The following is a 23,364-nucleotide window of genomic DNA, read 5'->3' on the forward strand; positions in this document are numbered from 1 at the left end:
CTTTGCTGACTGCTGAGCGCAGATACGTTTTTGGAATTTGTAAGAATATAATTTCTTTCAGATTGAAAATATATAAAAATTTCTAGGGAAAAAAATGTCTAAATATTCTCTCAATAAAAGTAATTTCATTAAAACTCAATAAATTAAAATTTTATTTATTTTACTATTTATTTAATAGTATAATTTAATTAATAATCAAAATTATGAAATTTTATTATCTAAATATCATTTCAGTAATTGTCTTAATATAAATATTATAATTGTGTTAACTATTTATTTAATTATGAATTTAATATATAAAAATTATTATTATTTGAACTTATTTGGTTGTCAAAAATAAAAATTATACTATTTTCGGGTGGACCCGTGCAAGGTTACACGTGCGGGCCGAGCTGGGTCATGAGGTGGAGTAGTATATAAGTCATCTTCCTCACAGTTCTGCGGCCAGGCTTCACTCTGTTACGAAGTGCAAACCCTAGACAAACTTAATCGCTATGGTAGGTCGTTCTCTTCCTCTACTGATCTAGTTGTTCGAGTTTTATCCAGCGGCGAAGTATCTGATACCTCGGATTTGATAACCTTTTTGTTTCTCAGGCTGATGTGGAAGCCGATGTTGGAGGAGCTCAGCCCAAAAGGAGAACATTTAAGAAGTTCTCCTTTAGAGGAGTTGATCTCGATCAGCTCCTTGACATGGGAACTGACGAGCTTGTCAAGCTCTTCACCGCACGGGCACGCAGAAGGTAGGTATTCGTGTATGATCTGCGGTCGCGAGGTTTTTGCGGCTTTTTTTTTTTCCTCTTTTATGTCTTTTTTCTAAGTTTTTTTGACTTATTTGTCATCGTGGTTCCTGTTTGCCCCAGGTTTCAGCGCGGTTTGAAGAGGAAGCCTATGGCTCTTATTAAGAAGCTCCGTAAGGCGGTAAGTTTCATCCTATGTGCTATTTTATACTCCATTTGGGTTGGATTCTGTTCTTGAAATTGCAAAATTTCTGAGGACGTTCTTTTTCAAGCATCATGGATGTGTGGATTCATTCTTCTTTTTTGGATTTCTATATGGTTTGTCAGTTTTCTGTTTTTTCGAATGTAATCTTTAAAGAACCGGAGAGTTAATGGATTATCGTCAATGATAGGATTTCAGGTTTTTGTCTCTCAAAATACAATTTGAGTTCATGTCAGGTATTGTTGGAGGGGACGCGTTCTAAATAAAGCTTTGCAAACTTAAATTCTTGCCGGTAGTTATAACACAAATGTTTTCTTAGTTATATGCTGGAAGTGACGAATAAAAGAGTTTTTGAACTGAAAACCGTATCTCGGATACAATAAAATTAAGATTTTGGTGTTCTATTAAACTCTTAATTCTTGAGTGGCATTCTTGTTTCACCCGAGACTGTTTTTTCAGCAGTTCATCATTTAATTGAAATTTTATTATTCATGGTAATGTTTCTCATTTATGTGCATGGAAATTAAATGACAACAGAAGCGAGAAGCTCCTCCTGGTGAGAAGCCCGAACCAGTAAGAACTCATTTGCGAAACATGATCATTGTCCCAGAAATGATAGGAAGCATCGTCGGTGTATACAATGGCAAGACTTTTAATCAGGTGGAGATTAAGGTATGCTTTCACTCTCTTCTTATCTCTGGTGTCCCATCTTTGAACACTTTGTTATGAAATGTGTTGATGTCATTACTTCACCTTTGAGCTACAGTATGTCATATTGTTTAGTGTGTTTCCTCCTATTAACATCCACCATGAAGCCTTCTTCTGATGTACTGGTAATTTTTTTTCTTTTTGGCTTTTGGTTTTTGGTTTTTAGTTTTGCCCTTGTGACTGTTTGATATTGTGTTTTTTGTCCTGAAAATGTTCTGCTAGAAGTTTTAAGATTATATATTCTTTGTAAAATTTTGCATGTGATCCATATCTACCAGCATTATCTGTTTTTTAACAAATATGACCTAACAATGTTTGTACCCATCTTTGAAGCTTTCTTAACCAAGCATTTTTTGCCCAGCCCTTCTAAGTGTGGTTATATAAGTAGACATCTATTTTTAGGTTGGGGCCTTCCTCTATGTTGGCACCACTTTAAAGGCATTATTATCTACTCTGTTTTTTTTTTTGGGTGTCTTTAACTATTGTATTAGATAAGGACTGGTGGTTCTTCACCTTACACAAAATTAGATGGTTGTTGAGTTTTGTGGGTGTAGTTATTTTATATTTCTGTTGGTTCCTTTTTGCAGCCGGAAATGATTGGGCATTACCTGGCTGAATTCTCCATCTCATATAAGCCTGTGAAGCATGGAAGGCCTGGTATTGGTGCCACCCACTCTTCGAGGTTTATTCCTCTCAAGTGAGTTCGATTTGTGGCAGCAATTGTAGCAGAATTTTTACTTTTCTTGTGGACGTGGAGTCCCTTTTTGATTCTTGCACCTCATATTTGAGGAAGTTTTAGTTTTAAAATTATATGTTACTTGCGAATGTTGAAGAGTAGAAACCTTTATCAGAACTAGTTTTGTTGGGTCGAAATGCAAACTTAGGGTATAGGAAAGATTTTCTTTATATGTTGCCAGATCATGTTTAGATTGGTGGATTGAAGTTGCTCACTGCTTACAAATCGTGGTTAAATAACGTGATGTGGGAGTTCTTAAAATATTGTCAATATAAGTAAACTAGGTACCTGAAATTCTAGGTAAAAAGTTGCTGAGGATCATGGATCTCTTTTTTAGCAGTTTTCAGATATACAAGAAAAGCTGGAAAGAAGGCATCAAATTGAAATTTGTCAATTGTTCTTTGCGCTAAATTATTTCAGACCTATTTTCTGTGATGGACTCGGAAGCAAACAAGTAATAATAGCATAATACTTACAGCTGATATCAATTAGTAGTTGGGCCATTTACACTAAGTCATGCAACGTTTGGACCTCCAAGAAGCAGATTGGGCAAAGATTCACTAGACTCCTCTCAACATGGTCTGGCGTATCTGCTTTATTTGTTCGTAAACTAAGAATACCTTTTGCTTATCTTAAAAATTTAGGATTTTGAACCAAGCTATAAGAAATTAAAGTTGATCGACATCAATCGTTTTTTAAGAAGAATCATAAAAAAAAACGTTGGTGGGAGAGGTAACGTGGGTGTAGTTGGGTGATTGAGCAGTTGGAATCACTAAAATGGTTTAAAATAAAGTCTAATATAACTATACTATCTTGTATATCATATAACTTACGTGGGAATCATATTCTCACACACGCTTTGCGCGCAAGCGTTCTTATTCTATCGTTCAAAATAGTGATAAGAAAAGACTCTAAAATGGGTTTGGCCTGGTAGTTATCTATTTCTCTCGATTCGGTCCGACAACAAACAAAGGCATGATTTAGGAATGAAAATAAGAAAAAAATCAAATTTGCTCATGAGCTTCCAGTTAATTTTTTTCCTTTCCTCGAGTTATCTAGGATACAGAATCCACTGCCATGAAAGCAGAAACAAGATTGAGCCATTTTTTTTTTCACGCATTGGCCCAAAAGGAATCTAAATTCACGCATCATATATCAACAGACAACTGCCAATTGCAACACAGCAAAGGTGTTCTCAAACAACAGATGTGGGTTAGGAACACTTTTAGCACTCGGAGAAAACAACCAAATAGGTAATCAACATCTCGGAATGAAAACAAAAGTAGAATGATTTCAAATTAGTACAGGAAGGTAGGCATACCATCTTTCTTAGCAAAACTAACACCAAACAAGATCTCTATTGCCTTCCCTTCTGCTTCTCCCCCTCCTATAGTCAATTTCTGCATCAGACATTGATAGCCCAGATGACCGACTTCTCTTGATCTTCATGTCCCCAATCTTGGATATGAGATCTCCTTCGCTCACCTGATCATGCATGCTGGAATCATTCTTGGCTGACCCAGGACCTATTGGACACAAAAATAAAATTGTCACTTGCATGTATAGAAAAAGGAGTTAAAAGCCTCTGCCGTAAACAATTACAGTATGATGTGAATATTTGACTGTGAATATTTTACTGCAGAACCTTCAGCAAAATACAGGTAATCAAATAAGAGCATCAACAACCAAAGGCACAAACCAATCTGTCAGTATGTTATCAGATATTTTAAAGCAAATTGCACATGCATTTCTTTTTTCAAAACTTATATTATCCCAATGGTTAGACACTTTGATGGTCAACCGGTTGATGCATAGGTGTCTATGGATTGTTTGCAAAAAAAATTGTATTTGAAATTACATAACAGTGAGTTATTTTCTGAGATTAGGAACAAAGTTATCACCTTTAGATCCATTGCATGCATCAGCACGTGGTTTTGCCTCTTCTTTATCAACCTCCACACAGTTAGGTGTTCCTAAAATGCCATCTTTTGAATCAAGTGAATTTGACTGAGCTGCCCCCTGCCGCATCTTTTCTCCTACAACCAACATTTCAGATACCAAATGTTCCTCTACCAATGGTTTGTTGGAGGGAAAAGGGGTCATGGTAAAAGAGTCATCCATCACATCTGAGATCTCCACGTACTGGGGAGTAGTGATAATTTCATCTGCACTGAACCCAAACGATGCTCTGTAGGCTTCAATCTCCTCGGCATCTGCTATGCAAGCTTTGCTGTGCCTACCCTGGTGTGCATTGCCACCACTGGAGTAAGCATCTGATTCTCGAGAAAGACTCAACCTGCCGCCACAATGAGCATATGATGGAAATGACTGCTGAGCTTGGTCCAGATAAAACTGTGCTGAGGTTGCAGGGCAGAAGAAACTAGAATCTTGAGAAAGCAAGAAATTGTTGGAAGAGGCAGAACCAAGAGCAAATAACTTAGAGGACCTATTTCTAGGATATGACGGAGTATCATGACCAGACATTGATGCACCCCATTGTGCAGGAAACTGAGTTTCATGAAAAGATGAAGATATCCCATCACCAGAGGCTCCAGACATGGGTGAGATAAGGCTGCTAGCAGGGCTTCCAGGATAAAGCGGATAAGTTGCTTGAAGGTCAGTGGCACCTGCATAACTAGATGACATGAATGGAATACCATTTTCTTTTCCACTAGCTTTAAGGTCCACAGAGGAAGAAAGAAACTGTGCAAAAGGCACGTCTGGGGAAGAAGGGGTGGTAAGATGAGCCAGCTCTGGTGGTGGTGTGAATGGAGCAGTAGATGGTTCAGTAGTGAAAGTTGAGAAAACAGGAGGGGAGACTAACTGTGTCTCATGGGCATATGGACCTGTAGCAAACATGTTTGATGGACCACCAGGAGAGTTAGCAGACATTGACAAAAAACAACTTGGTGATTGGGCTGTAGATGGGAGGGCAGAATTTGTAAAAGAAGCAGGTGAAGAAGGTGGGGCAAGAAGAGACAGCGTTATTGTTGTAGTTTGGTTTGGTAATCCAGCAGGTTGAGGCCCATTGGCACGATTTGCAGATGGACTTCCATCAGGGATACGAGATGCTGGCACTATACGCTTTCCCCTCTTCTGATATCCAAAGCAAGATAAATGAGCTAAACAACCTCCCCATCTCCTCTGCTGCCAAAATAGACAAGCATATACCCTTGAGTCGAATTGCATATACATCCTACATGCCAATCAAATTGAAGAATGACATTGGAATTATCAGAATATTGCGCAAATGAGAACACCTTTTTTTGTAAAACGGCACATCCAGCGTCCAGCCAAATTTAAAAAGTTGACTATTTGATTTAGATGGAATTTATTGACCATAGTCCATTTAGTTTTTATAACTGATGAGACAATACCATTTCAAAAAAGACAGAACAAGTGAGACACTACAACATGGTTTCCAGAGGCTTCAACTGTTTGAATAGATAAAGCAGCATAGTACATGACAAACTCTTGTATAACCAAAAAATCCCAATTAAAACCAGCGAAGTGCGTCTTTTCTTCAAAGCAAAAGAGTAATGTACAAAAACTAGATGGCTGAACACGTAAGCACAAAAATTTATTTGCACTTAGGTAGGTTCTCAGCTTACATCCCACATGGTAAGTAAAGAATTTGAAAAGAAAAGAACATATAAGTCTGTCCTGCACACGGGTACTGTCTTATTAACATACAAGTCAGAGCATGCTCCAGTTTTTCCAAATCCATGTGTAATATGTTTACACGGCTTCTATTGATAGTTTAACAAATGAAATGAGTTTTGTTACCCCAACCATCTTTTACTTCCTCCCACATGAATATAGTTCAAAATTACCCAATGGAATTAGTAGATAGTTACTAACATTAATTAACTGGAAGGATATCGCCACGGTTTCCTATCAAGAAAGAAACAGACAGTGGACAAGGACAGGCATCAAATAAACAAATCATGGAAATGAAAGCAGCAACATAGAACATATAGATCACTGACAAAAAATAGTTAACAAAGAAAACTCAATAATAAAATTTAGTATCATTTTCTGATCTAATTGGTAGCAAAGTTTACTAAATCGCATTAGGCAAGGTCTAAGTAATGCTCCTTTACCGGCCGTATTTTATACTAGCTTCTTTGCCATCAACAATATTAAGAAAAACAGAAAGACTGGGACGAGCAACTGATGGCCATCATAAAGTGAATTACTATTCACCTGGAAAGGTGCTACAACTTATAGAAGGCGTAGAAGGAATGGGCAGTGGAAATCAAAACACAACATTTTCTAACAGACCAGTACAAGGATTGAATGGAAAATATTCACATGCTCCAGTTTTACCAAATAAATAGCTACTAAGGGCATGGCAATGAACTAGATAAAATTTCTAGGACCATATGACTGCAATAAGCATGTTAAAATCGAAGCAATCCAAGAAAACAAGACGGATATCAGTACATTGTTATACCAGTGAAAAATTTAACATGTGTAGCCTGCAAGCTGAACAAATTAACAGGAAATGGCCAGGGATCACAATCCTCAAATATCTAAAGCTTATAAACACGATAATGTACTGACGTTACCTCTCCATGGATGCTGGAGCAATAGGATCTTTGGTTCATACAATTCAACTTTCCCAAGTTCATAGTAAAATCGAACGATTAGCATCTCCATGCCCCAGATAACATAAGGTATAAAGTACTATCTCATCGGAATTAGCAGTTTCTAACTGAAACTACAGCTAAAGAGACTGTAAACGAGCATAGATATTAAAAAGTTTCACACGAAGCACTAGATCTAGACAACAGAAGAGTATAGCAGCGATGCAGGGTAAATGCAGTCTTCCAAACAAAACGAATAATTAAGAATTTGATAGGAGAAAGTAAACAGACATACCCTTTCTGGCTGCCGAAACCTGGTATCACCGGAGCCGATAGCCGTGGCGGCAGCGCTAATGGAGGCCCCACCGTTCCGACTACTACTGCCTCCTCCATTTCCAACCATTTCTTCCGAAACTCTTTCTTACATTTTCTAACTTGAAACTGGAGGAAAGAGATTTTATTTCAAACGAGAGAATAAGAACGGTTTTCAACTCAGACGAAGACAGATCTGAAATCACGAGAGAGGATAGTTAAAAAAAGAAACTAAAAAGGGTATCTTCGTTTTCCTCCAGAACTTGGTAGCAGCTACACAAAAGGACGGGGAAGTCTGAAGGAGAAAACCGGAGAAAGACAGCCAAGGACGGAATGACGAAGTTGGGTGGCGGAAGTGCGAAAACGAAAGCGTTGAAACAAAGTTCCTCGCCCGACTACTATATAGTCCGACTGTCGGACTCTCTTTCTCTCTCCATCCCACCACTGTTTGAATATCTAATTCCAAAATCTTCGATCCTCGTTTCTGCGTTTCATCCCAAGACGACCTATCGCGCGAGGGTTTCGAGTTTTCACTTACTTTGAGAAGCGCCGCGCAGATGCAAAAATGAAAAACCAGAGTGTGCACGGCACTGCTCCCAGTCTCTGAGTCTCAGCTCCCAGTCTCTCACTCTCGCCTGCTTTCTTAGGAAGCAAGCGTAAAGATGCGACAAGCCGAGAGGTTCGAGGCTCGGACGGAGGCAGGGGTTTGGTCAGGGAAGACCTTTTTGGCTTGGTCTGCCTGCTTCGAAAGAAAATTAATAAAATAATAAACAATGGATGATATTACTAAAATAGCCTCACCTTTTCGCTTTTTCTTTTTCTCCAAGCGTCCCCCCTCGTCGCCTCCTGTCTCCATCCCGATTTGCAACTGGCGATTAAGAGAAGGCTTAATTCACCGTCTACAGCAAGCTTACAGCAGAAAAAAAACAAAACTGGGAAAGAATTACGTTCTGTAGTGGCATTTTCGTCATTTGTGTTCGTTTTGGCGCCGTTTCCCGCCAATCCCCTTTTAAGATGCTTCCATCTCAGATCTCTCTCGGCCAAAATTTCATCGTCTACGACTTGGCACATCCAACCAGCTTCTTTTCCGATCCTTTCTAGTTTCTACCTACGCCGTTCTTCATCGGGCTCTCTGTTCGTTCTCTCATTTTGATTTAGTAACCATTCTGCTTTCTGGTGCTTCAGTGTTGTTGATCTCGATTGGTTATTTGGATTCGAGTTGATTTGCACTGGCTAAGATTTAACAGTGTTGGTGGTGGTCCTCTTTATATCTCACGCTCTTGGCGTTTACATTGCGTTATGAGTATCTCTTCTAATCGAGAGCTCCTTCATTTTTTGTTGTTGCCAAGGCGAGTCCTGAATTTCTCTAAAATTCTCGAGTGAGGGCGAAAACGCGACAGGAGAGGAAACGTTGTCACGCAAAGAGAAGAAAGCAAGGAGACGAAAGAAGTGTCATTCTCTCTCAGTTTTCTTACCAGGTAATGCGAGACAAATTTCAAGTTTCTTCTTCATTTCTTTTTTTATCGATTGCACCTTCTTGTGTATTAGCAGCCGACAATCATAGAAAAACATAAGCTATACATATTGAATTGTATACAACAGAGATAAGAGAGCAAGTTACAGCTCTGAAATGATCATGATCAATCACTTGTTAGAGTAAACATGTCTTTAATATTTTCATAATCTGTAATTTGTGGCATTTTGTTTCTAGCCTTGATTCTTCTCTGACTTTTATCTTTATCAGAGTAAACATGTTCAAGTATTTTCAAATCTGTCGTTTGCGGCGTGCTGTTTCTCACCTCGATTCTTCTGTCGTTATCTTCTAATAAAATTTAGATATTGAGTAAAGGCTTCCTTGTATAATTCACAGGTAAAAAGAATGAAATGTGGTGGATGACATAAAGAGACAATTTGATGAACTGTGTGTCTCCTTGTCAGAGAACATAATTTTAGCCCTAGCTTCTGATAAACTCAGACATTTACGAAACCTGGTGCTGACTCTTTGCTACAAGATGATCCTTTGGTAGTCTTACTTTCAGTCAGATCTGAGTGTTTTTTTTATGGCTGCCCAATTTACAAAAAACTGTTGAACTGGAGTTAGGGTTTCTGAAGTGGTTCCTCGCAATACACAAGAGTACAAAAACATCATAAAACTATTAAAAGGATATTTTGAAGTGATTTTAAACTATTAATATTCATACATTTATTTCTAATTTGATGTTTCAAAATTTGGATCTAAGAAATATTTCTAATGTTTAAGAAACACAAGAGATCTAACCCATCCATTGGATGTGTCATTTAGTGTCTATCGAATATCCAGTGCTGATATGATGTGCCCTTTTCTTTTTTAACATTGCTTAAAATGAACCCGGGCCGGGCTGGGCTGGGCTGGGCTGGTAAAGAGACGGACGTCCGTATTGGAAATTTCTTGTAATCTTTTATGTGGGTACAGTTGCGTAGGTTTGTTGGGCGGGGTCACGTGGGTTCGACTTTCTGACGACCCAACCAACCATTTTATTGCTGTAGTGGGCTCAAATGTTGATAGCTAAAGAAATTTTTAGAAGCATCCGTGAAACCAAGTGATGCATTGGTCAGAAGAGATTTCTACTTAATTCAAACCAATTTTTAATGAATCAAAGAATGGAAGGACCATCCTTAAAAACCAATACAAATACCCAAAATCTTATCACATGAAAAAATATCAGAGCTTACAATTTTCCTAATCTTTACAACCAGAACAATCAATCTTGAATAACACCACATGTAACAATTGTCTCTCATACCATGCAAAACCAAAAGATAATAAAATAAATGTTAATATTAATCATTTATACCTCAGAAAAAAAATGAAAAAGTAAAATCAAAGAAATAAATTAAAAACCATTCAACTCAAATCTAATTGTTAAAATTGAAATATATTAGAAAAATGTATTTGAGTCCATATTCTATTTTTATATATAAATATACCTACATACTTCAAACAATACTGAAAATGAAAGAATAAAAATCATGGCAGATGATCCACCAAAACCAACTTCAGTCTTATCTTTTTTCGTTTTTACACTTTTGAATGGCAAATCAAGCTCGAAATTAATAGTCATATCTCCATAAACAACAGCTTAAGTGAGTATACACTGAACCTATTTAGAAACATGAACAGTTCTTTAGTTTTTTCATTCAGATTCTAAGCAAGCCAAACCAAAGTATGCACAAGGAGGAGCATTCTTGAACCTATACTGATGCATCATGGAAACAGTAAGCGTTTGCCAATAGTTCCAAAGCACGGCCAAGGGATACACAATATACATGCAATCTGCAGATGAAGCCTGGCCAGGCCCAATTCCATTTACATTCTGAAGGGTAAGTAGATGTAAATCATTTAATTTTTCGAAAATGGGAAGTGTCACACAAGTTCTAGATCACCATCTGATCTCTCATTTCTTTAACTGCAGGAAGATTTTCGAGCAAGAAAGCCATGCCCAAACTATGGATAGAACCCCGACCTGCTGGAATTGAACCAGCAACTAAAGGATTTAGTCATAGCCTATAATCCCTTAGGCTCTGCCATCTGAGCCAAGGTCGGACAAGGTTTTCCCACCACACAGACTAAAGTCATTGAGGCCATTCCACTGTTCACGGAGACAGGACCTGCGTCTCAGCAGTCAAGTGGGTTGGACTGCAAGCGCCATCTTTATCTTGTAGCTTGTGTTTTACGTCAACAATACTGGTTTTATTGACCAATTTTTTATGGATTTTTAATCTTAATGATATCTGAACATGGCCCATGACGATTTCCCCAAGCACATGTAGAAAAATTAATAAATGTGGTGGTTAGTAAAATGAGAATTTTAACAGTTATTATTCTAAAAAATAATTAGAAAAAAGAAATTTTGATTATTATCTCATTTTCACTAACTATTTTTCGGAATAACAATGATCAAATTCTTATTTTCTTCTCCTTTTTTAGGGTTCCAGACAGTCCTTCAATGCATATGACCTGGAACAATGTAAAGAAGCAACGATGATGATACCCTAGTCAGTTGAGAAGTCTCTTTTATTATTATTTTGTATTTCCGTTGTGTTGCTTAATTTCTCTACACAATTGAACCTACAACTCCTACTACGATGACATTTTTGACATTTTCCCCAGCTCGAATCACTTTTTTCCCCAGACACCATTTCAACATGTAAGAAATCAGCTCCATAAACTCTCTTCAATCCATTATGATGAGACAAAAACGAATTAAGCAAAAGGGTAAGTCAAGAGACTAAAGACGTACCATGGCAATGTGACACTGTCTCGATTGGCAAATGATTCGGAATTGAATGGATAGCCTGCATTCAGAAAATTTGACTTTATTATAAGCTTAAATTGTTGTAAGATAACAGGCAGCTTAGAAAAATAATTGTGAATAAATCACATCAACGCACTGATACACACAAGCTGCGACCAATTAACACAATGATATACGCACTAAATTGTATTCCGGCGAGCTAATCAATAACCTCACTTTATCTACCTTTTTTTTTTCTTTTTCTTTTTACTCTTTTGGGTATAGGGATTGCACTAACAATCAATTATCTGAATCTCTTTCAAATTTCAATAAATGCTGGAGAACCAATAGAGAAAGCACTTGCCGGACACTTGAGCAAATGCTGCGAAGCTGTGTAAAAAATTATGTCATCAGATTGGCTACACTAGAAGGCACGTTATTTGTGAAAAATCTGCAGCTGCTGAGTAAATGAAAACAAATCAATAATTTCCTGAGAAGATCAACTAGTATCGTCACTATGTGTGAAAATATCAGTTTTGGAAAAGGGTAGGAGGGTTGTATTTAGCTGCTCTTAGAATTTGACTACATATATTTGAAAGATACAACATCAAGACTTTGCACGAATACTCCATCCTTTTGAAAGCACTTAAATTCATGTAAAAAGAAGGATTGGAGTTCACATTAGACTAAAATAAATCAATAAAACAGGTGTGATTGAAACAAAAAGCTGAATTCAATATAATTTAACTTCACCCACCTGTTCCCAATCTGAAAGATAAGAATCGGGTTTGTATACTGAAATCGGTTATCACATCTTAAAGCCAAGCAAATTTGCTCAATAGGTCCACTTCACGAACATTGGTTTGGCCACTCCAAAAAGCTTTTAAAATTACCATTTCATCATCTTATTGAACAAAAATGTTAAACTTTATCAGGGATAATTACATCAACACGTCATAAATATATTTTCCTTTCTCAAAAAAAAAAAAAAAAAAAAAACATTTTCATATTGGCGAGGATTCATTTTTAACAGGATCTGTCACTAAAACTGAAGGAAAAGAGCACAAAAAGGGTAAAAACAAAGCAAATAAAATATTGATTTTTCAAAAAAACTATTTAAGTATTAGAAGTTTGTGGGTTCACTTTAATCTTAAACTCTCCTGATTAAGTCCAATAATCTAATATACAATAACAGGAAATGACGACCTAATATGTGTTAAAACAATCAATCAAAAGATGGAAAATATTAATTGACCACAGACATTTACGTACATTTAAAACCATTCTTAGCATCATAACACAATTTGAGTAGGTAAAGTAAAAAAACAAATAAAACAAAAAAGAGTTATTACTTGTCATTCGATGCATGGTTCCATTGTCGATGTATCTTAATCAAATTTATCACCATTCAACAAAAAGATTGTTCCAAATTTTAAAATTACTAGTGGAACAACCCATTGTACTTAAGATTTGAAATCTAGTAATTTAACAGCAAGAACACAATGAAGAGCTATCTGGTTCCCAAAACCATGAACAGAAAAGAACCTATACACAACAGAGCCATTTTGGGGCACTTATTCTCAACCAATAAGGAAAAAGAGCCTCTCATAATTTTCAATGCACTCAATTCCCCGTCCAACCTTACTTTCAAATTTGCAATACAAGTTTTAAAAGCACTGAAAATGAAAAAACAAAGAAGTTTCATCATGTTATCAGAAACTTTCCTCTCAAAACTAAAAAATCTTATTTGTATCAGCTTTTTTGTTTTTTTTGGCTGACTGAAATTTGGTAAGCAAAATTACACTAGAAATTCAGTGGTAAACGAAATTTTATTAGAAGCATTTTCTTAAGGAGAGAGAAGATCACACTATTTACATATGTGCTCAAACGCTCATGATGATATATCACAGAACAGAGAACTGCAATGAAAATTATATGAAGTATTCCACTAGAAAACAACAATGAAAATCCAACTGGTTGGTCAGATACATACAAGGAAATGAATACAGTGCTGATGAAGGATTCACCAAAGCTCGGCTGCCTTTGTTTAACAGGAGTATCCATCATTAGAGTATGGAAAGGCAACGAATGCTTAAACTGCAGACAACCACCAAAAAAACAAAGCACGTGCACTCTCAGACAAGTTTTGAGCAAACAGAGCTGAACGTTGCTGTCATAATTAATAGTTGGCATTAACCTGCAATCAAACACAAAAAAATAGATATATATATTTATATATTAGCTATTATAAAACTATCATGCAAATCTAAGCAGAACACAATTTTGAACTTTCATTGTGCCACATGTAAAAAAAAAAAAAGGAATGACCAATGTTTTTCTTCTAAAATGAAGCAAGTCTCAAAAAAAAAAAAAAAACACTACAAAAGAAAAAGGCAGAATCTTATATCTGACCAAAGATACAACAAATATATAAACAGATATACCAAAGTCAATCATCAACCTCACGTAGTCTAAACAAATTCATCTCATCCATTCTGATTTATTTGCTGGTTCCATCATTAACTAGTTCTTCTTCAAGTCATGTCTCACCACCTCTAAGTCATTTTCAGGTGCAATTAGTTGCAGGTCTCAACCCAATATTCAAAAAACCCTTCCTAACCAGTGAGTGACACTCAAACGTAATACACCAATTTGAAATAAAAAATCAAGGAACTGTAGTTGACGGGGTTAAGCCCATCAAACCGTAAACAAACCAAGACCATTGACTAGGCATAACTGGAAGTTGCTCTAATTCAGCCTCTTGCTACACATAAAAAATGACCACATATAACGGAACCTCTTTTTTTTCAGATACAAAAAGACTGGAAACTGATGTCAAGATCTTCTCGAAACACTTGCAGGTTGAGGTGGTTCCATGCAGAACGGAGACAGAATTAGGGAGGTTTAGGACCATGACAGGGACACAAGGTAATTGAGACACAAAAAATGAAATTTTCTAATCGGAAGGAATAGAAACAGAGATATTGAGAGATAATACAACTATGGACATTGAAAGATTGAAGAATCATCTCAGTGCGTTAACAAGGTCAACTCCTAGATCCTACTCTGATACCATGTTGTAATTTGCAGAAGATAGAGAGCAATTAGGGTTTCTAACCCTTCTCTCTTTTATAATTTACGAATATGGAAAATTAAAATGATGTCTTTGTTCCCAAAAACCCTAGGAGAACACATTCTACCAGAAACAATTATCCAAAAAATAATGTAAACTAGTTAAACTCTAATTATACCTTCGAAAAAAGACACACATTCAGGAAATGTTCTAAATATTAACATTCCAATACAAAAATACTCCTGGACTTTGAAGGTAGTGATACAAGACTGGAGACAGCTCTTTTTCTCTATTCAGACCCACTATAGTCCAATAGGCATCTCAAATGGGTCTCTTATCAGGTTTTAAGGGTCCCAATACAAGATCCGATACCAACGCACCACCACTGTGACAATGAAGAATGACATCCAACTTAAAAACTCAAGCTTAAGAGAAAAAATCCACCCCAAGTTCATGTATAAGGTCGTGGATCACTCCACCACTAAGAACCAAACAACACTCCCCCTTCTTTTGGCTCTTTTTGTGGCTCCAAGCACATTATCAATTTGAGTGGAGACCTTAACACCAACAGAAGCCCAATGCAGCCACTTCACAACTGATATGGGATATTAATCTTAACAGTCAATTTGGTAAGACACATGCCAAACCAGATTGAAACACGTCTAGAATCGAAACTATACATTTAATAATTTTCCATCTTTTCTGGTTGCCACAAAGCAGAGGTGATAGGATGCTTATCCAGATTACTCTTAGTTCCTACTGCAAGCAAAAAAAGTAGCATCTGCAGTACATAACAACTGCATATCAGGAAAAATAGATGTGAGATTTATATAACAGCCTCTCTGGAAGCCACAATAAAGAAATTGAAGGGAAGCCTATCAACACTATCAGACAGCAAGCAGGGTAACAACAAACCAGAGAGTTCAATAAAAGTAAACTATCTGATAATCCACTTCTAGCTTCACTATCATACAATTAATTGTCAAAAAGGAAATTTATCCTCTCAAAACAACCTTTTTACAATGAGATTTTAAAAAATGACTCACAAACCCCTTTTCCCAAAACAAGTAAATGAGTAGCTACAAAACAACTCAAAAAATTCATATTTGTCCCATTTGTTGAGAAGAAAACGAAGTCCTTAGTAAGTACAAATTAACATGTACTTATTGGGAAACGGAAAAGGAACACAAGCATGAAAAAGAACAGTGATTATAATAACAATGACACTCAGAACATAATGAACTGTCAACAATAAAAATTGGCCTCGCAAAAAATGAAAACATAATACCTTACAAATTGCTGACCTTTCACATACTGAACAGGAGCTGAGTATTCTATTAGAATGGCTTTATGCCTGTCTGAATGTTAGACAGAAAGCAAAGGTAGCATAATCACCTTCAAATGGGTAAAAACAAAAGGTCAGTGGCCAACTGCAACACCAACTCCACATGATTGGAACCACTTAATTCAATGACCTGCGGCACCTGAAGGAAACGGAGAAAAAAAAAAAGAGACTTATATGGACCTTTAAAAAATAGTTAAAGGAAGACACACATACATACATACATGAACAAAATACAAGATAATCACAATAATAATATTTAGAAAAGAGATTACAACACCTTTTAGAGCCACAATTGCAGGGGATCTTCTTTTCCTCAAGTGGAAACTTGTAATTGTATGATATTTCTTCACCTGCCAATATCTGCCTCTTGGCATAAATGAATATTTTTTTCTGTCCCTCAACAGTTATCACCTTTGTATAGCAGTTAGGCTGCAAGGAAGAAGAAAAAAAATCAGAAACTATAAATATGTTGACTAACTGTTAATCATTTGAATCATCAAGTAGTACCTCACAGGAATGATTTATGAATCTTGCAATTCCACCACGCTTTGTAGCATCAACCTACAAATATTGCAGAAGATAATTATATACAAACAGTTTATGCAAAAAGCATATAAACCAAAATGAATTAAGAGGAAGAGAGAAGCACCAACCACATAACCATCATCTAGTCTAAAAAGATAACTACTGCCAATTCCCATCTTCTCGTACTGGATTTCACGTATATCAGAAATCTGCCAAATTCAAAAATATAGTGAAAGATTATTTACTATTTATGTTCATACTCATCTTGTTTTAATACTCATAAATTATGACACACTAAATATTACTCACACGAGGACGAATCAATTCGCCTACATATTCAATTACAAAGTCCTCCGCCTCAATGGGTTCAAGTGCCACAAGTCCCCAGTCATGAATTTTGCTTCTTTGGAAACGCAATCGCTTCTTTCTTGCCTGTTCAGATAACATTAATAACCAAAATTAATGGCAACGGGTAAAGAGGAAAACAAAATCACTCCACAAAATACTTTACCTTCAACTGGGTGATTTTAAGAAGCTCTGCACCCTCAGCAGCCGCAAGAAGATTCCGAAGTTTAACCCTGTTAGTTCTTGCAGATAGACCTTTGGAATTTGAACATTGAGATGCGTCTATCTCAGCCCTGCTTTCAGATTGAAAAACACAACTTCCTCTTACTCGAGCTCGCTCAGCAGGAGAGGCATTTTGGGACCATTTGTGCCATTCCCAGCCATTAATGGAAGTTCGAGCACAGCCTTTAGATATAGGGCATAAATCAGGTCTTCTAACTTTTGATGACTTACGCTTCCTCACAGCCAAATGGTTATGCTTTGCCTTTTTAGCCGAATCTAGAGATGACAATTTTAAATCCTTTGCAGGGAGAGAGAGTGCATTGTCATCCATTAATGCTCTCTTTTTTCCAATCAAGGACTTTTTTGCTGCAAACATGATTTTATTCAGCTCAAAAAGGAAATAAATTTTTGAATTGAGAGAAAAAATATCAGAACCAGGAAACAAAATACAGCAAACTGAAAAGCAATGCATATAAATTCTTGTCAGACAAGAAGAGAATCAGACCTTTCTGAGAGTTCAGACCGGAGTCACTGTTAGTTTCATCCTTCTCCATTTTCTTATACTCATCTTCACAAACTGAGACCCCTTCAGAGGAGCATTTACTGCCATCCACTACATACTTATCTGCAGCTAGTGATGAAACTATATGCTCTGCATTGGAATCAAACTTCTTAGGTCTATGAATAGCTATCTTCTTTCTAGATGGAGAATCATCAGGAGTACTTTGATCCTTAGCCTGCGTGGATGCCTTCCTCACTCGACCTTTCATTTCAAGTTTGATTTTATTTCTTTTCTGAATCTTCATGTCTCCACTTTTAATTTCAACAGATCTGGACACAAATCCAAGGTTATCTGCTGCATTGCTTATTCCCTGCTCTCTTCTTGCTGCAGACTTAAAAGGTGAAGGAAGGGGCAAAGGCCCAAATTTTTTGTTAGTTAATTTTTTCTTTCGGAAGTATTTAAGTTCGGCCACTGAACCTTCATTGCAGGCAACTCTTAATGCATGTTCTCCAGAATTATCTTGAAATTTCCGCTTTAGTGAAACATGCACTTCCTGGAATAAATAAAGTAATGAACAGATAATTTATACATAAAACAAAGGCAAAAAATTTAAGAAAAAAATAAATAGAAGATTACAAGGGATAAGCGCAAAATTATGATACCTGAGATGTATTAATCAAAGACTTTCTCTCATTGAGGACTTCAACAGCATCCACCTCATGATACTGCCTCAAACCCAACGACAGGAGACACTTACGTAGAACAACATCAATAAGTGAAGTTCTGAATTCATTAAGTACCTCAACGTGCAGCTTTTGACGACAAAGTGCCAAAGCAACATATTCACCAACTTTTTTATTATGCTTATCTAATTTAGATGGCTGCAGATTTATTTTCTGAGGTAGAGCAATTGGCAAGGCAGACTCTTCAAGTCCTGGGGGCGGGGGTTCATCAACTACTGTATCATCTGTCTTATCCACTGCAGCAAAGCTAAATTTCTCAAACACACTAGCAATACATGATGAGAAACAAGATCTTGAACCAGAAATAACAAGGTTTTGGAAGGAGCCTTGAGAAGGTAATGGACTTTGCTGGTCACCATCAAAAGCAGCCTGAGGAGAAAAATACACAAAATTCAGTAACAAAAAAAAAAAGAAATTTATTGTCCGATAGTAAGCAGGAGAAAAAAACACAAATTGTTTTAAGGACAAGAAAAATGCACTAAGAAATACCATTAGGTGAGAACTATCTGGTAACATACCTCAGATATTTCATTCTCTACTGCATGAACAGACAAGTTTGATATTTCCTCGTTGATAACATCATCAATATATTGGATCATGTCAGCTTTTGCTGCTAGAAATAATTGATTTTCCACACTTTCTAACAACTGATTTTGCACCAAGGGGTTTTGATTAAAGTGCACAAATCTTTTTTCTTGTTGCTGAGCTGCTTCAGCAGAAGGGGATGCACTGGTTCGCATTGGTGACTTGGCAGAGGCTGTGGCCCTTGGTTCAAAACCAGGCGGGCAGTCATCCTCACAAATGGAAGGTTCAGGTTCACACTCAACCTGTACCACCATTGAAATGTGAACTTAACTAAGGCATTACAAAGTAAATTACAGAAAATGTTTCCAGGTTCAGAAACAAAGACATACTTTATGAGTAGTTCGCTTCCTAGTCCCATGAGAAGACTTCCTGCATGGCAAATCCTGTTCAACAACAGCAGCAGAAGCTAGGAAAACAGGATACGTAGACCAACGTTTTCTTTTACGCCAGGCATGGGAATATTCAGCAACAGTGTCATAAAAGACAGCATTCCAAATCACTTGCATACAATCATAAAAAACCACCCTCTGCATTACCGATACTGTGGCCCAGAAATTCTCTAGATTTCCAACAGATTTCATAGTCACAGGAAGCTCCTGAAGGCTTCCACAAGCCACAGATGTTGCATGAACCATACCAGCAGCATATTCAGACTGTCATAGCAAACAAAAATTAGAAAAGAAAACGGAATAGAAAGAAAGATTTGGTAAAAAAAGTAACTGAAACGGATAAAATTTCAGCTTCTAAGCTAAGATATTATCCTATGTCAAAAAACCTTGCTGGACTGAAGTGTTGACTCTGGCTTTATCTGCTGCTGAGACTTCCTAGAAGTAACAAGATCTGGTATGATGCTACTAATTATCTCATCCAGCATCACTCTACGTGCCGCTTTCATAATCCCTGAGTGTAGCTGAACAGAAACTTCCTCTGATACTTTCGCAAAAAAATTGGGTAACAAACTCGCATCCTCGAATTTACTCTCTGATTCAGAATGTAGGTTCATTGCGTTAGCAATGGAGAACAGAGTACGACGAACAGCCTCCTTATCTGCTTGGCATTCCTGTAAAAGATAATCAACTAAGACTGGCAAGTCATCTAAATTTTCTCTCATCTAAATTTTCTCTCTCTCTCTCTCTCTCTCTCTCTCTCTCTCTCTCTCTCTCTCTCTCTCTCTCTCTCTCTCGCTTGCATAACGGTCTAATATTGTGTGAATAAAAACAATCTAACAAATCAATCCAGTCCACAAAGACGAGTCTATCTTTTAAATGTGAGGTCTTTGCCTCAAGTCCCACCAAGGTGTTCAGTGCAATGTGCATGTAATCAACATTCAAAAAAAAAAAATTATAAAATAAATCTTAACATTTGTTTATGGGGCATACCATCACTGAATCCTAAAGATGCCACAATGGTATAAGGAACAAATTTCTATCAGTGAATGTGTGTCGTTTTTCTACCATCTTTGTCCTCAAACAACCAGTACAATTCTTCACTTGATTGTAGCTGATAAGCAAGATAAAAGCCTTCATTGTTTATGGGGCATACCATCACTGCATCCTAAAGATGCCACAATGGTATAAGGAACAAATTTCTATCAGTGAATGTGTGTCGTTTTTCTACCATCTTTGTCCTCAAACAACCAGCACAATTCTTCACTTGATTGTAGCTGATAAGCAAGATAAAAGCCTTCAGGAAAGACAAAACTTAGCTTATTTCATTTTTTTTATAAAAAAGGAAAAGAGTTAATGGTATCCCACAACCATTCCAACTACTTCAAGAAAATAATCCAAGATTTTATTGAACTGCATTCTTTTCTTTAATTTTGTCACTGGAAGGATTTTTTTTAATGTTGATTACACACACACACGGGTCCCCTTTCCCTAGGTGAGACTTGAATCTAAGACCTCACACAAGAAACCCCCATGTGACCACTGAACCAAGGCCATTAGAGATGAGTAGTTGTACCATTAGAGAATGCAATGAAGACCCGTTGCTTGCTTCCGCAGTTGTCTGCCGCTTGTCTAGAACAAAATTACTGTAATTTACAGATGACTGAGGTTCCAACTGGGAAAAAGAATTAACTGAATTTGCCCCATAGCCAACAAAATCCTCAGCTTGGCAAGGCTTGGGTGCTGAATCTTTATCACCAGAAGTAGGACAATCTGAAGGCTCACAGGCTTTACTTGGGATAACTGATGCAAGGCTAGCAGCTAGATACATAAAACCTGTTCTGACATGGTTAGGGTACTGCTTAAAATAATTTAAGGGTACTGGATTATAGAGACTCCCGTTTACCACAGGATAAACAGGAAGCTCAGCAGGCAAAAATCCAGTAGACAAACCCTCATAAAGCTGTTCCTGGATATAGGGCCCACACATCTGCCCGTGTTGATTAACATACATCCATCCACTCACTGAAATGGCTTGAGCATATCCAGTTTGACTAGCTTCCTGGAACGGTGTCTGAGCAACATTGTACAACTCAGGAGCATCACTCTTATTTGACAAAGAACAGTCTCCTGCCATTGCAATGTGAGAGTCAACTTCCCTAAACTGACAACGAGATGAGGAACTGAGCACATCTGCTGAACACCTGAGGAACAAAAATAAAATTCAAAGGAAGAAAACCAACAAAAAAAAAAAAAAAGTAAAAATTAGATGTTATCCATCTCTTAAAGAAAATAAAATAAACCAAAACAAAAGATGGAAGAGATTTCCACCGAGATTAGCAATCTTAAGAACAGTCTGTACCCAGAAGACAGAAACTCATCCGTTTCTTGATATGAAGGTGATGCAACGTCATCATTGCTACCCAAACACACGTATGGCTCCAATTGAGATTGTTTGCTGCAATGTGTTTTTGGCCTCCTCCTTGTCCCCAAAAAGCGGCTACATGCAGGGGACTTAGTTGCAGCAGCACAGGAATCAGTATTGTCACCACAGCGGGTTGAGGCGACCATTACACGTAAGAGCTCCTCAGACGCTACCTGAAAACATGAAAGTATCAATTATATACATTCTAAAAACCAATCAACATTTCAGCTATCTCAGAGCCTGCAGATGGAAAATGCGTAGTATGAATGTGTTCAAATGCCTACAGCAATGACAATCGGCGCTTAAGTGAACGAATAAAAGGAGTAACTTTTACACAAGACAAAATAATATAACCACAGACAAATTTAACAAGCCCTTGGAATATCGAAGGTAGGGGAAAAACGTATAGACAAAACTACATACTGACATTTACCCTTCGAGACGATCGGAAAAGATATCAAAGATGCCACAGCAGTCGTTCCTACCCGGACTCCCAAACCAACAACAGTAAAACGGGCAGGGCACTTAACAACGAATTGCCGAATAGATTACAACCTGCTTTAACTTTAATGATATCTCAATACCCAATCTTACACTAAATACTGAAGAAAGGTCATTCCGGAGAAGAAAAAAAAAACGAAAAACATAGACCAGAACATACCGGATCCAAAACATCGGAGTCGAGAGTGAATGAATCGTCGAAGAGGGAAACGGCGCAAACCTCCGGCATCGCAATCAAGAAAATTTACACGATGTTGGCGAGATCTGCCACATCCCAGATAGCGAAGGGGGAACCGTGGAAGGAAAAGAGACAAGTTAGGGTTTACAGTTTAATGGCTGGAGGAGAAGACTCCGGGTCGAGGCCTTCGTCGTGGGGATAGGAGTGCGATTGACTTGTCAAGGCAGTCCAATGTTACTTCAAACCAGTGGCTAAAATAATAAAAAGCCCGGGCTCTGTCCCTATTTTATAACCCAATGGTTCGTGGGTCTCTTGTCCTAAGCTCCTTTCACCTCTCCTCTTCCTCCTATAACAATAGGGTAGAGCTTTATTTTTATGACAATTATAGGGCAGGGTAACCCTTAAGGATCTTCTCCCTCTTGAAAATAGGGAGGAGAGTCTCTACCATTCATGATAAACGGTGTTAAAGAAACTCATGTATATAGGAGTGGTATGACTAGTAAATAAAGATAACTTTCATAGAGATACATAAAATTGTAATTATGCAAAGCTGGTGTATGTCCTTTTTATAATATTTTTTTCCTTTTGATATATGTAGCCCTAAGAGTATTGTAGTTATTATAAATATTTTTTTCACAAATATAAACACAGCTCAATACATGGGTCAGAACCTTAAGTTTCTTCCTCTTAGCTCAAATTTGTCTTTACATCTTCCTTTCTTTTAGTTTTTTTTTTTTTCTCATTTGGTTTTTTTTTCTCCACGCTCCCAAAAGTTAGAATTTTTTTCTTCTCTCCTTCCTTCGACTTCTATTGTATTCATGTGTTAGCCATAAAAATCAATGTGGTGTCAGTGTACGTAAAGATTTGAAATGGAAAAGGAGAAGAAGATTGAGAAGAAATAAATAAAAATGAAAAAGAAGAGTTTCTCGTTTTTTCATTTAATATTTTTTTCCAATTTTTATTTTCATTGGATTTT

General features: G+C 37.1%; 3 protein-coding genes across 10 annotated transcripts; 1 reads left to right on the top strand and 2 right to left on the bottom strand.

The window, feature by feature from the left end:
• The first annotated feature begins 449 nt into the window (after positions 1-449).
• Positions 450-2,553, top strand: LOC137945806 (small ribosomal subunit protein uS19-like). Its single transcript, XM_068791840.1, has 5 exons — positions 450-497; positions 595-740; positions 861-918; positions 1,477-1,611; positions 2,235-2,553. Exons 1-5 carry the CDS (start codon positions 495-497, stop codon positions 2,346-2,348), a joined length of 456 nt encoding a protein of 151 aa, XP_068647941.1. The 5' UTR covers positions 450-494; the 3' UTR covers positions 2,349-2,553.
• An 823-nt stretch (positions 2,554-3,376) lies between these two features.
• On the bottom strand, positions 3,377-7,956 carry LOC137946247 (uncharacterized protein At1g76660-like). 3 transcript variants are annotated; one of them, XM_068792471.1, is made up of 3 exons: positions 7,268-7,956; positions 4,285-5,527; positions 3,377-3,909 (listed from the first exon to the last, which is right to left on the bottom strand). In XM_068792471.1, exons 1-3 carry the CDS (start codon positions 7,373-7,375, stop codon positions 3,722-3,724), a joined length of 1,539 nt encoding a protein of 512 aa, XP_068648572.1. In that variant the 5' UTR covers positions 7,376-7,956; the 3' UTR covers positions 3,377-3,721. The 3 variants fall into 3 exon arrangements, with proteins under 3 accessions (XP_068648572.1, XP_068648571.1, XP_068648569.1); XM_068792470.1 differs by having other exon boundaries at positions 4,285-5,530; positions 7,268-7,953; XM_068792468.1 differs by having other exon boundaries at positions 4,285-5,579; positions 7,268-7,953.
• A 2,277-nt stretch (positions 7,957-10,233) lies between these two features.
• Positions 10,234-22,620, bottom strand: LOC137945500 (histone-lysine N-methyltransferase ATXR7-like). Of its 6 annotated transcripts, XM_068791421.1 has the most exons (17): positions 22,371-22,620; positions 21,647-21,882; positions 20,861-21,488; positions 19,674-19,958; positions 19,228-19,551; positions 18,832-19,140; positions 18,233-18,682; positions 17,574-18,123; positions 17,013-17,434; positions 16,811-16,933; positions 16,630-16,710; positions 16,484-16,537; positions 16,254-16,405; positions 15,920-16,115; positions 13,552-13,755; positions 11,805-12,015; positions 10,234-11,619 (listed from the first exon to the last, which is right to left on the bottom strand). In XM_068791421.1, exons 1-14 carry the CDS (start codon positions 22,437-22,439, stop codon positions 16,094-16,096), a joined length of 3,705 nt encoding a protein of 1,234 aa, XP_068647522.1. In that variant the 5' UTR covers positions 22,440-22,620; the 3' UTR covers positions 10,234-11,619; positions 11,805-12,015; positions 13,552-13,755; positions 15,920-16,093. The 6 variants fall into 6 exon arrangements, with proteins under 6 accessions (XP_068647522.1, XP_068647520.1, XP_068647521.1 ...); XM_068791419.1 differs by lacking the exon at positions 11,805-12,015; XM_068791420.1 differs by lacking the exon at positions 10,234-11,619 and having other exon boundaries at positions 11,634-12,015.
• Between the last annotated feature and the right edge of the window lie 744 nt (positions 22,621-23,364).

The sequence above is a fragment of the Aristolochia californica genome, unplaced genomic scaffold, assembly GCF_029961685.1.
Source record: "Aristolochia californica isolate CCGP_79_NKW_82.1479 unplaced genomic scaffold, dmAriCali1.0.hap1 SCAF_12, whole genome shotgun sequence".
In the NCBI taxonomy this organism is placed as follows: Eukaryota; Viridiplantae; Streptophyta; class Magnoliopsida; order Piperales; family Aristolochiaceae; genus Aristolochia; species Aristolochia californica.